General features: G+C 46.9%; 1 protein-coding gene across 1 annotated transcript in view; it reads left to right on the forward strand.

Annotated features, from left to right (window-relative positions):
* LOC123698866 (endoplasmic reticulum metallopeptidase 1-like) overlaps positions 1-13173 on the forward strand; it is a 39052-nt gene that overhangs the window by 14549 nt on the left and 11330 nt on the right. Inside the window, exons 4-10 of the mRNA XM_045645670.1 lie at positions 2297-2434; positions 8877-9033; positions 9375-9477; positions 10025-10145; positions 10452-10571; positions 10686-10868; positions 11135-11314. Coding sequence (XP_045501626.1) covers positions 2297-2434; positions 8877-9033; positions 9375-9477; positions 10025-10145; positions 10452-10571; positions 10686-10868; positions 11135-11314 — 1002 coding nt within the window. The remainder of the gene's footprint in view (positions 1-2296; positions 2435-8876; positions 9034-9374; positions 9478-10024; positions 10146-10451; positions 10572-10685; positions 10869-11134; positions 11315-13173) is intronic.

Genomic DNA, 13173 nt, shown 5'->3' on the forward strand with positions numbered 1-13173 from the left:
CGTAGATATTAATATCCAAAAATCGCAATTTTTAAGACTGACTGACTTATAGACATATACAAAACCTAACCCACTTCCAGATGACCTAGAAAGTTCAAATTTTGTAATCAACTAGGTAATAGTGAGTGTACAAAGGAAAAAATCAGAAAATACTGAATTTATTTGTATTAAATTTTTTTTTCAATGACATAAATTTTGTTTGTATGGAAAAATTTAAAAAAAAAGAAAATAGTATATTCACCTTACTAGTCTTAAAAAATAGATCAAAACTAATCAGTGGCCGAAAAAAATTTTGAAATCCATCAATAAATGACTGAGATATAGATTATTGAAGTTTACATATTTTAAGACGAAACATCTGTAGATTCGAAGCGCCTCTGACATCACACTCACTCGCGCTAGTATCGCTAGGGCGGATTACTTCGATTGCATGATTTCTTTATTCAAAACTGTTATTAAACGTAAAATAAAAGAAAATTGTAATAAAAATATTGCCTTTATTGCTCATACAGTTAAAAATAATATATAATTTTACATATTCACATTTATTTATTCTTTATTTATGAGTGTTTAGTTTAGTTTTAATTTCAGTGTAAATAAATAAATAAAATCTTTATTTTGCTTTAAACATGGTATTCAATGGTGATACAATTATATTAATAAAGCACGAACATGTTTAGCCAATACAAGCATGCAAAAATAATTACCATAAATGGTGTAATGGAAGAAGGCTTCGTCGAAGGTAAAATGATTTAATTTGCGTAATATTAATATGAGTGAAACATCTTTAGGCGCGTTTAGAGTAAAATTTCAAGATCGCGTCATGGCAATACCGTAACGTCATGGAGTAAGGCGACGATTCTTCTACAACGATCTTTGCATCTTGGTAATAGTGTGTGTACAAATTCACGCTGGATGTTTAGAAAATCATGTAATCTTTTAAACAGAAAACGAGTTTAAAAAATTGCAGATAATGACGGGGCAATGTGCGCTGACATTCATAACATACAAGAAAATATAGAAAATAATACTAAACAAACCATACAGAGAAACCGCAAGAAAAAAAAAATCGTATATAAAAAGTACATATTATATATTTTATAAAGTAAATCAAATTTGCAGAGTAATTTTCTGTACAAAAAGTAATGATATCCCACCAAAAACATAAATGTAAAAATTGGAGCCGAGTTCAATCGTTGACTTAATTTGCCAAAAAAAGAAATGAGATCTAAATGTGTGCCAAGTTCTGCAGACAGTCCAGAAATTTATTTACAAAGATGTATTAAGTTCTTAGGTTGACTGAAAACTCAATTGTTTTATTTTCCCTTAGAGAACAATGTTTATTCCAAAATATAACTTTTTTAATTTGAATAATATAATTATTTTCACAAAGCAAACAACTAATGACCTATTGAACCCCATAATTTGATGAGGCTAGTTTTACATAGACTGTTCTATCTACTGTTTATATTTTGTGAGGTTCTAAAAACTAGCCTCATCAAATTATGGGGTTCAATAGGTCATTAGTTGTTTGCTTTGTGAAAATAATTATATTATTCAAATTAAAAAAGTTATATTTTGGAATAAACATTGTTCTCTGGGAAAATAAAACAACTGAGTTTTCAGTCAACCTAAGAACTTAATACATCTTTGTAAATAAATTTCTGGACTGTCTGCAGAACTTGGCACACATTTAGATCTCATTTCTTTTTTTGGCAAATTAAGTCAACGATTGAACTCGGCTCCAATTTTTACATTTATGTTTTTGGTGGGATGTTTATCTAAATAACTTACAAGTTAAAAAATAGTGTTTTTGAAGAATATTTATTCAAAACTGCTGCAACTTACGTCAAAGCAGTCAATCGAAACAAAAATAAAAGACTGTTTCAACTTATCTGAATAATGAATAATACGATTGTATTTTCCACAACATTAAAGTCTTTTTGGTTCTTATCTGTTTTTTGTACGGCTAACCTTCAGTTTTTCCTTCAATAATTCCTAGTCAAAATAAATTTTATGTATTACGTGTGAATATTTTAAAATTACCTAACATTTGTTATTGTGTCAGATAAATCATAACATTTTATGTAAATGATAAGAAAAGCAAAAAGATTAAGAATAACCTACACAACATCAAATCTTCAAAAAACGGCACACTAACGTCAAAGTTAGATGTCATGATACAATTTTCGTGAGCAAAAGCCACACCCGAAACGTTTAAAATAACCTATCTAAATTTTTTTGGAATAGTATGTACATATTATAAGTATGTAATTGAAGCGTGTGTGGGTTGCAGGCATGACGAACATGTACCGTGACGTGCAGAGCGTGGTGCTGCGCGTGCGGGGCGCGGGCGGGCGCGCGGGGCCCGCTCGGCGCCGCCCCGCCGCGCTGCTGCTCAACTGCCACTTCGACACCGTGCCCGACAGCCCAGGTACCGCACACAACACACCACCAACACTACACTGCATATACACACGTGACACAACATCGTGCGGGGCGCGGGCGGGCGCGCGGGGCCCGCTCGGCGCCGCCCCGCCGCGCTGCTGCTCAACTGCCACTTCGACACCGTGCCCGACAGCCCAGGTACCGCACACAACACACCACCAACACTACACTGCATATACACACGTGACACAACATCGTGCGGGGCGCGGGCGGGCGCGCGGGGCCCGCTCGGCGCCGCCCCGCCGCGCTGCTGCTCAACTGCCACTTCGACACCGTGCCCGACAGCCCAGGTACCGCACACAACACACCACCAACACTACACTGCATATACACACGTGACACAACATCGTGCGGGGCGCGGGCGGGCGCGCGGGGCCCGCTCGGCGCCGCCCCGCCGCGCTGCTGCTCAACTGCCACTTCGACACCGTGCCCGACAGCCCAGGTACCGCACACAACACACCACCAACACTACACTGCATATACACACGTGACACAACATCGTGCGGGGCGCGGGCGGGCGCGCGGGGCCCGCTCGGCGCCGCCCCGCCGCGCTGCTGCTCAACTGCCACTTCGACACCGTGCCCGACAGCCCAGGTACCGCACACAACACACCACCAACACAACACTGCATATACACACGTGACACAACATCGTGCGGGGCGCGGGCGGGCGCGCGGGGCCCGCTCGGCGCCGCCCCGCCGCGCTGCTGCTCAACTGCCACTTCGACACCGTGCCCGACAGCCCAGGTACCGCACACAACACACCACCAACACTACACTGCATATACACACGTGACACAACATCGTGCGGGGCGCGGGCGGGCGCGCGGGGCCCGCTCGGCGCCGCCCCGCCGCGCTGCTGCTCAACTGCCACTTCGACACCGTGCCCGACAGCCCAGGTACCGCACACAACACACCACCAACACTACACTGCATATACACACGTGACACAACATCGTGCGGGGCGCGGGCGGGCGCGCGGGGCCCGCTCGGCGCCGCCCCGCCGCGCTGCTGCTCAACTGCCACTTCGACACCGTGCCCGACAGCCCAGGTACCGCACACAACACACCACCAACACTACACTGCATATACACACGTGACACAACATCGTGCGGGGCGCGGGCGGGCGCGCGGGGCCCGCTCGGCGCCGCCCCGCCGCGCTGCTGCTCAACTGCCACTTCGACACCGTGCCCGACAGCCCAGGTACCGCACACAACACACCACCAACACTACACTGCATATACACACGTGACACAACATCGTGCGGGGCGCGGGCGGGCGCGCGGGGCCCGCTCGGCGCCGCCCCGCCGCGCTGCTGCTCAACTGCCACTTCGACACCGTGCCCGACAGCCCAGGTACCGCACACAACACACCACCAACACTACACTGCATATACACACGTGACACAACATCGTGCGGGGCGCGGGCGGGCGCGCGGGGCCCGCTCGGCGCCGCCCCGCCGCGCTGCTGCTCAACTGCCACTTCGACACCGTGCCCGACAGCCCAGGTACCGCACACAACACACCACCAACACTACACTGCATATACACACGTGACACAACATCGTGCGGGGCGCGGGCGGGCGCGCGGGGCCCGCTCGGCGCCGCCCCGCCGCGCTGCTGCTCAACTGCCACTTCGACACCGTGCCCGACAGCCCAGGTACCGCACACAACACACCACCAACACAACACTGCATATACATACGACACAACACAACACACCGTGACACAACACAACACGGCGCAACATCGCACAATATACGACACAACACAAGACACGCGTTCCTGAGAAATACCTAGTTTCTTATGTGACAAACGGACAACAAAGTTATCCTCTTAGATTAAGGATTGGTCTCCGCGCGCGCGCTACGACTAGATACCGCTCCACCTAAAAACAATAGCTCCGTGAGTGCGGCAACTCAGTTCTGTAGTGTGTGTAAGGCAATTTGTAAGGACGCTAGTGTGTGTGAAGAATTGTACTGCCAGCTACATAAATTTTACCCCATAAATGGGAAATGGGCTATCTTGGAAAGAAGTTTGAAAAAAAAAGCGGTAATAAAAAAAATAACATATACATGTATATATGAGTCAGTTAAACAAGGTTAAACAGAAATAAATTATTGTTATTATCATTTTTTTTATAATATGCGTTAGTAATAGTATTGAAAAAAAAACATTATGAATAAAATAAGTTCTTAAATTAAAAGTGTGTTTTTGGGATATGCAGTACGGCAACACTAAATGGCGTCGTATTTTCGTAAACAACATTTTCAAAGTACAGGTGAAATATCGAATAATACGATTATTCCTGATGGTACGTGATCCCAGTGTCTTTCTTGTTATTTGTTGTATTTTTTTTAAACAGTTTTATGGCACAAACAGGCATTTTACTTCAGGTTTTGTCCAAAATCTTTAGAAACTATCGGTACGCCCTCTCCACACAATGCTTGTGACACGACTGGCTCGGGTACGCCGCTTTCGGCGTACTTTTAGTTGCCGCATTTTTCGAGTACGCCGGCGGTATCTAGTCGTAGCGCGCGCGGAGACCAATCCATAATCTAAGGTTATCCTCTAAGGGTTCAATTTTTCCTTTTGAGATTCGGAACCCTACAAGACAAATAATTAAAACCTGATCGAATCATTTGTAACTCATGAATAAATAAAATAGTTAGATATTAATAAAATACTGCTTGCTCCATCCACATTTATACTACATATTACAAATTATGTAATTGTGTTGCTAATTTTTTTTTGAACAATTAGGAAACTATACCTACAATTCATCCGGTAGAGTGGGAGCATTTCGCTGGTCAATTTAGAAATACGATAATGTATGAAGTGTTCAGTATTCAGTGCGATGCATTTGTCAACAAGTGAGGATCAGCCCACACGCTCTGGCGCAATAGACGATAACTGCGACAAACACTACTTTGAATCGTTTACTCATCTCTGTTAGAAATCTTTATTATTTTATTGTTATCTAATGGGAAGCGTAAAAACGTATTCTACTTAAAATACAGGCTGCTCTATACTTGCTTATATCTTTCTAGAGATTTTATTTTCATCAAATAACTTATAGCATGCGACTTATAGCAAGTAATAAACTAGCGTGGTTATGACGAATTCGTGTTGCGTTAATTGCTAGTAATGAGGATTTTTTTATGATTTACTGATACGTTTTTTATGATACTAAACATGGTTAAGTCCAAAGTATTTTCGAGAAAATCGTTCTTTGGACGATCATTAATCAAACCAAATAGGCACATAAAGTGCGGCTGTTAATATGTAAATTTATTGCGTTTGTATAATTAAATTACCTAACGCATATTTTCCTAACTCATAATATTTTTAGTTTTAATAATATTTAATTATCTACAAAAATGTTAATAAGATATCATTGCATGAGAAAAAAAAAAATTATAGATAAAACCATAATTATTCTAATTGAAATTACTTCAAAATTGTATGAATGACACTATTATGTTAACGTAATATGCAAAATCATCAAAAGTAGAATCTTCCACTTGCTATATCCATCAAATGTAAACAAGAATTATAACAATGAGTGTTATGAGTATGAACAGTAACATATAATAAACAACTTCCTTTCGATTGCACTACAATATTTAACATAATTATTGGCATGATGACACATTTTTCTAGTAATGGGTAAATAATTATAAAGGAACGTATAGTGTCCGCCAACAGGATGCGTCGTCTCTGTAACGTGCTTTGTGCTGTAATTTCATATAGTCAATAGGTCACGGCTCTGATTGCCACTTGATGAATACAGGTTTTATAAAGGCGAAAATGTATCATTAGTTTGTCCAATTTGTAAATCAAGTTCGCCTGAATATTAGTGCATTGATAGTTTTATAGGGCTGCATGAACATGAAGATTGAAGAAACTTACTCTCTGCCCATTCGCTGACAGACAGTAAGTATATGAAATACTTTTCCAGGAAGTTACTAGATGTATCTAAATATATAAAACTCAAAGGATTGACTGACTGACATATCTATCAACCACAGCTATCAACGCACAGCCCAAACCACTGAACGGATCGGGCTGTAATTTGACATGCATGTAGATTCTAGGACGTAGGCATCCGCTAAGAAATGACTTTGATCTATGACTATTAATAATACAATTCTTCCCCCAAGGGGATAAAAAAGGTGATGCAAGTTTGTACCATAAAAAATTTATCTTTAGCGAAGCAACAGCTGGTTAATAATAAAGGGGATTCATATAGAAATGTTATCAATATTAAGATATAAAATTATAAAACATTATGATACACTTAAAATGACCGACAAATTTACGCGATTCCATTTGTAATTTACATTATTGACCTAAGATCCACAACTGCAGTTACATACGCAACTCAAGAGTAATTATTTTTAATTGTTCTTGCGTTAAAACAAGATTTTATAATGGGATTATTTTATAAACAAAGCAACGTGCCCTGCATGCCGCAAAATACTCTGTTGGTTTTAACAAGAACGTATTTTATAGCAGTAAGAAGAACGCAACCTTTACTTCATGGTATCATCAATTAGTACTTATTAGCTATCGATCTAGTTCCCTTAATTGCCCCACAATTCCATCGAAAATAGCTCTCCAATTACAAGCATTTAAACCGTTGCCTGCGATTTATTCACTGTAATTTTCGTTTGGTTTGTCCATTAGAGCTCTTTGCATAATTTCCATAATAATTATGTTTTATTACGATCTAAGTAACTATTACTTTTGTATGCATTTTCTATTGCATCGTTTAATGGATGATTTTGAATCATAAAGTATTCATAATTACATTATACAGGTTTGCAATAGGAAATGAGTATGTGAATGACCCGACCTATATTTTTGAAATTTATCGTATTATTAGGCGTTTGGCGTTTGGTTCGGTGTCGACAGGTTGTTGACTTTGACTATCAGATAACCCCTATAGACAAGTGCAGATAAGTTACTGTAAGAATGCTCTTCATTTTTTCGTTAAGACTCGTTCGTTCAGTCAACAATCCACCTTGACTGATCAGCATACGTAAAACAGAAGAACCAATGATAGAATATTACGAAATAGTTTAGTTTAACATCATAGTACATAATATGTTTATAATACTGCATATAAGGTTCCAAAAAAAGGTTACGATGCAATTAGTATCCAAAAATATTGGATGAAAAATTTCGACTATTTTATAACGGTTTCCAAACATCTCGTTTTAATTATACACCACTGAACACGTGTTAATTGGCCACAGAGAGTATTCTCCCAACACGCAATGTTATGTTATATGTATTTGCAAAAGCAATAGAGGTCGGCGAGCTCGACCCGCGGCACTATCAGCTGCTCATTATGTCACGGACACACCGCCTCCCAATGCACCAATTATTTCACGTAGAACACATTATCGTCTAGTTCCTATTGTTTATACGGTTTTGAATATAGGTCGCAACTCGCACGTCGTGACTTATCGTAGCGATCGTGGTTGATAAATGACTGATTTGAGCCATGTTCTCATGTTCTAGGGAATGGAAATACATAATATGTATATCCAAAATACGAAAATTGCCAAGATCCATGTGAAAATTATTAAACGTACGTAGCACGATTCAGACATGTGATGGAGTAGATAGATCTAGATAATATTTAATATTTATCATATCATATTAACGATTCACATTAATTGATTTTAGGTGATTAATGCTCAAAATAATTTCTACCTACACTGTACAGTGCACATGCACAAATTGATATTAATAATGTTTCAAGACCTTTTCAGACGTTGCACTAATAAAACTGAACTTGGCACTGAAACATTGAGATAATTGTCCTGATTTTAGTAAGTAAATCAGTTCAATATGTTGAACATTACACTGACAAGTAACGATCAATCGACACCGAAGCCCGTGGAGCGCCTCTTAACAATATAATTGGAGTCAATCAGAGGCTCGGCGTGCGTCACGCGACGTCCCGCCCCGGTGCGCCCGCACCGCCGCGCACGCGCGTCTGCTGACAGCTATGTGACGTCACTTTGAGTGCACGAGCGTTCTGACAAACTGAATAGTTCATTTCTCACAATTTGAGTTGTTATCTGTATAATAATAATAATTAATAATATAAAACTATGTTCCTCGCTATATCTATCTGTATGTTTGCGATAAACTCCAATATTTTTAGAAGCACTGTATAAGATAATCATTTGAAAGAATACCTATATAGAAACTTTCTCTGTAACTTTCATAACTTTTGCTGATGTGGGGACATTTTTGGCATCAGTATAATGTTAAATTTGTATTTTACCTTTTATTTTTTTCCCTTTAAAACTTGCCAAAGAAATTCCACTTCTGACACGTGTGCTCGGCACTTACGCTGATTTTTTACCAACGAAAGCGCTGTTAAAACGTTGTGTGTAATGTGTGTGTGGAGGCGCGAGCGACGACGGCGCGGGGTGCGCGGTGGTGCTGGAGACGGTGCGCGCGCTGGCCGCCGCGCCGCGCCCGCTGCGCCACGACGTGCTGGCGCTGCTCAACGGCGCCGAGGAGAACATCCTGCAGGCCTCGCACGCGTTCGTCACCACGCATAAGTACGCTACCTCTCTACGTCTCTTCTTTTGTTAATAAAAACAACTTCGTTTTTGTACATTGTGTAAAGTATATCATTTGAAAAGTAAAATATAGGTCATGACGCTTTAAATAAAAAATAAATTTATCTTAAACGAAAAACGAAAAAATGCATTCTACTATTTCTATGTTTTCAAAAATTTAGTTGAAGAAATTTGAGTTGAGTTACCAACTCGACTTGGTTTTTTCTATTCATATTGTATTTTCTATTATATTATGGAAGACCTTAAAGAACTGTGATGACAGTTTACATCTGTACAGATATTATACAATGTTAATTGATTAATCATGTTTCGTGCCGCAGATGGGCGAAGTCGCTGCGCGCGTTCATAAACATAGAAGCGTGCGGTGCGGGCGGGCGCGAGGTGCTGTTCCAGGCGGGCCCGCACGACCCCTGGCTGCTGGAGGTGAGTGGCGTGCGAGTGTGCTAGTGTCACGTGAGCGATTGTCGAGTGTCTAGAGTCACGTGTGTGTGTCGAGTGTCACGTGTGCGGGTGTCTCGTGTGCGAATGTCGAGTGTCACGTGAGTAAATGTCGAGTGTCACGTGTGTGAGTGTCGAGTGTCGCGTGTGTAAATGTCGAGTGTCACGTGTGCTAGTGTCACGTGTGTGTGTCGAGTGTCACGTGTGCGAGTGTCGAGTGTCACGTGTGTAAGTGTCGAGTGTCACGTGTGTAAATGTCGATTGTCACGTGTGCGATTGTCGAGTGTCACGTGTGTAAGTGTCGAGTGTCACGTGTGCTTGTGTCACGTGTGCGAGAGTCACGTGTTCGAGTGTAGAGTGTCACGTGTGCGAGTGTCACGTGGGAAAGTGTCGAGTTTCAAGTGTGCGAGTGTCGAGTGTCACGTTTGCGAGTGTCGAGTGTCATTTGTGCGAGTTTCGAGTGTCACACGTGCGAGTGTCGAGTGTCCGTGTGGGTGTGTTGTGGTCGCTCGTGACGCGTGTTCGTGTGCAGGTGTACGCGGGCCGCGTGCCGCACCCGTTCGCGTCGTCGCTGGCGCAGGAGCTGTTCGAGAGTGGCCTCATCCCCGCCGACACAGACTTCCGCATCTTCCGTGACTTCGGCAACATCTCAGGTACCATGTTACCTATTTATTATCAAGTAATTCTAAATGAGAAGAGATTTAATGACTGTTTTATCACTGTTTTATGACATCTACACTAATATTATAAAGAGTAAAACTTTGTATACATAATATGTAGTGATGATTTTTTCAATTCTCTTCAGTAAACATACCATTTTTTGATAAATTTGACATGGTCTATCGTAATAGTGTTCATGTTTCAATCGGTCTGTTTTATTCAGTTTATAAGTTTGGGCAGACTTGCACTAAAACAGATCGATGCGTATGTGTGCTTTGCGTATGTTTGGTGATGTGCAGGCGTGGACCTGGCGTGGAGCAGCAACGGCTACGTGTACCACACGCGCCTGGACACCGCCGCGCGCGTGCCGCCCGCCGCGCTGCAGCGCACCGGCGACAACGTGCTCGCGCTCGCGCACGGTAACAGCTTTCTTATTTTTATTTCTTGCCTATTGTTTTTTGTTTACTTGGGGTTGTAATTAAATAAAACAGTTGATTTTTGTGTTTATTTATTTATTTTTTTTTGCTGAGCAGGTCTATTAAATAGTGAGCAGCTGGAGCAGGCGGCGGAGCGGGCCCGGCAGCCGGTGTTCTTCGACGTGCTGGGCGTGGTGGTGGTGCTGGCGCGCGGGCCGGCCGCCGCGCTGGCCGCGCTGGCCGCGCTCGCGCTCGTCGCCGCCAGCCTCGCCCTCGACGCGAGGGACGCGCGCAAGCACCGTGAGTGATCACCTGCCGTGCTGTGCTGCTGCGACGACTAACGACTACGACTACCTTAGTCGAGCGTTCGATCGCTTATATAACATTATTATCCTGATTATCTCGGAATGTTCATATTATAAGTTAAAAATTATAGTAAAGAAATTTATTAAAAAAAATTATATTTAATATTTAATAAAACACATTGATAATTTCTTTCAAATCGAGTTTCAAAACATTCGACTTTTCATACAAAATAAATAAGATAAAATACAATGTGTGTGCAGTGTACCTGCCGCCGGGGCAGTGGGTGCGCGTGGTGGGGCGCGCGCTGGTGTCGCTGGCGCTGGCGCAGTGCTGCGGGCTGGCGGCCAGCGCGGCCGTGGCGCTGTCGCTGCACGCGGTGGGCGCGCGCCTGGCCTTCTACTCGCGGCCCTGGCTGCTCGTGCCGCTGTATGCCGTGCCAGGTACGACACACACGCTGGTGTCGCTGGCGCTGGCGCAGTGCTGCGGGCTGGCGGCCAGCGCGGCCGTGGCGCTGTCGCTGCACGCGGTGGGCGCGCGCCTGGCCTTCTACTCGCGGCCCTGGCTGCTCGTGCCGCTGTATGCCGTGCCAGGTACGACACACACGCTGGTGTCGCTGGCGCTGGCGCAGTGCTGCGGGCTGGCGGCCAGCGCGGCCGTGGCGCTGTCGCTGCACGCGGTGGGCGCGCGCCTGGCCTTCTACTCGCGGCCCTGGCTGCTCGTGCCGCTGTATGCCGTGCCAGGTACGACACACACGCTGGTGTCGCTGGCGCTGGCGCAGTGCTGCGGGCTGGCGGCCAGCGCGGCCGTGGCGCTGTCGCTGCACGCGGTGGGCGCGCGCCTGGCCTTCTACTCGCGGCCCTGGCTGCTCGTGCCGCTGTATGCCGTGCCAGGTACGACACACACGCTGGTGTCGCTGGCGCTGGCGCAGTGCTGCGGGCTGGCGGCCAGCGCGGCCGTGGCGCTGTCGCTGCACGCGGTGGGCGCGCGCCTGGCCTTCTACTCGCGGCCCTGGCTGCTCGTGCCGCTGTATGCCGTGCCAGGTACGACACACACGCTGGTGTCGCTGGCGCTGGCGCAGTGCTGCGGGCTGGCGGCCAGCGCGGCCGTGGCGCTGTCGCTGCACGCGGTGGGCGCGCGCCTGGCCTTCTACTCGCGGCCCTGGCTGCTCGTGCCGCTGTATGCCGTGCCAGGTACGACACACACGCTGGTGTCGCTGGCGCTGGCGCAGTGCTGCGGGCTGGCGGCCAGCGCGGCCGTGGCGCTGTCGCTGCACGCGGTGGGCGCGCGCCTGGCCTTCTACTCGCGGCCCTGGCTGCTCGTGCCGCTGTATGCCGTGCCAGGTACGACACACACGCTGGTGTCGCTGGCGCTGGCGCAGTGCTGCGGGCTGGCGGCCAGCGCGGCCGTGGCGCTGTCGCTGCACGCGGTGGGCGCGCGCCTGGCCTTCTACTCGCGGCCCTGGCTGCTCGTGCCGCTGTATGCCGTGCCAGGTACGACACACACGCTGGTGTCGCTGGCGCTGGCGCAGTGCTGCGGGCTGGCGGCCAGCGCGGCCGTGGCGCTGTCGCTGCACGCGGTGGGCGCGCGCCTGGCCTTCTACTCGCGGCCCTGGCTGCTCGTGCCGCTGTATGCCGTGCCAGGTACGACACACACGCTGGTGTCGCTGGCGCTGGCGCAGTGCTGCGGGCTGGCGGCCAGCGCGGCCGTGGCGCTGTCGCTGCACGCGGTGGGCGCGCGCCTGGCCTTCTACTCGCGGCCCTGGCTGCTCGTGCCGCTGTATGCCGTGCCAGGTACGACACACACGCTGGTGTCGCTGGCGCTGGCGCAGTGCTGCGGGCTGGCGGCCAGCGCGGCCGTGGCGCTGTCGCTGCACGCGGTGGGCGCGCGCCTGGCCTTCTACTCGCGGCCCTGGCTGCTCGTGCCGCTGTATGCCGTGCCAGGTACGACACACACGCTGGTGTCGCTGGCGCTGGCGCAGTGCTGCGGGCTGGCGGCCAGCGCGGCCGTGGCGCTGTCGCTGCACGCGGTGGGCGCGCGCCTGGCCTTCTACTCGCGGCCCTGGCTGCTCGTGCCGCTGTATGCCGTGCCGGGTACGACACACACGCTGGTGTCGCTGGCGCTGGCGCAGTGCTGCGGGCTGGCGGCCAGCGCGGCCGTGGCGCTGTCGCTGCACGCGGTGGGCGCGCGCCTGGCCTTCTACTCGCGGCCCTGGCTGCTCGTGCCGCTGTATGCCGTGCCAGGTACGACACACACGCTGGTGTCGCTGGCGCTGGCGCAGTGCTGCGGGCTGGCGGCCAGC

This window comes from Colias croceus, chromosome 17 (genome assembly GCF_905220415.1).
Source record: "Colias croceus chromosome 17, ilColCroc2.1".
NCBI lineage: Eukaryota > Metazoa > Arthropoda > Insecta > Lepidoptera > Pieridae > Colias > Colias croceus.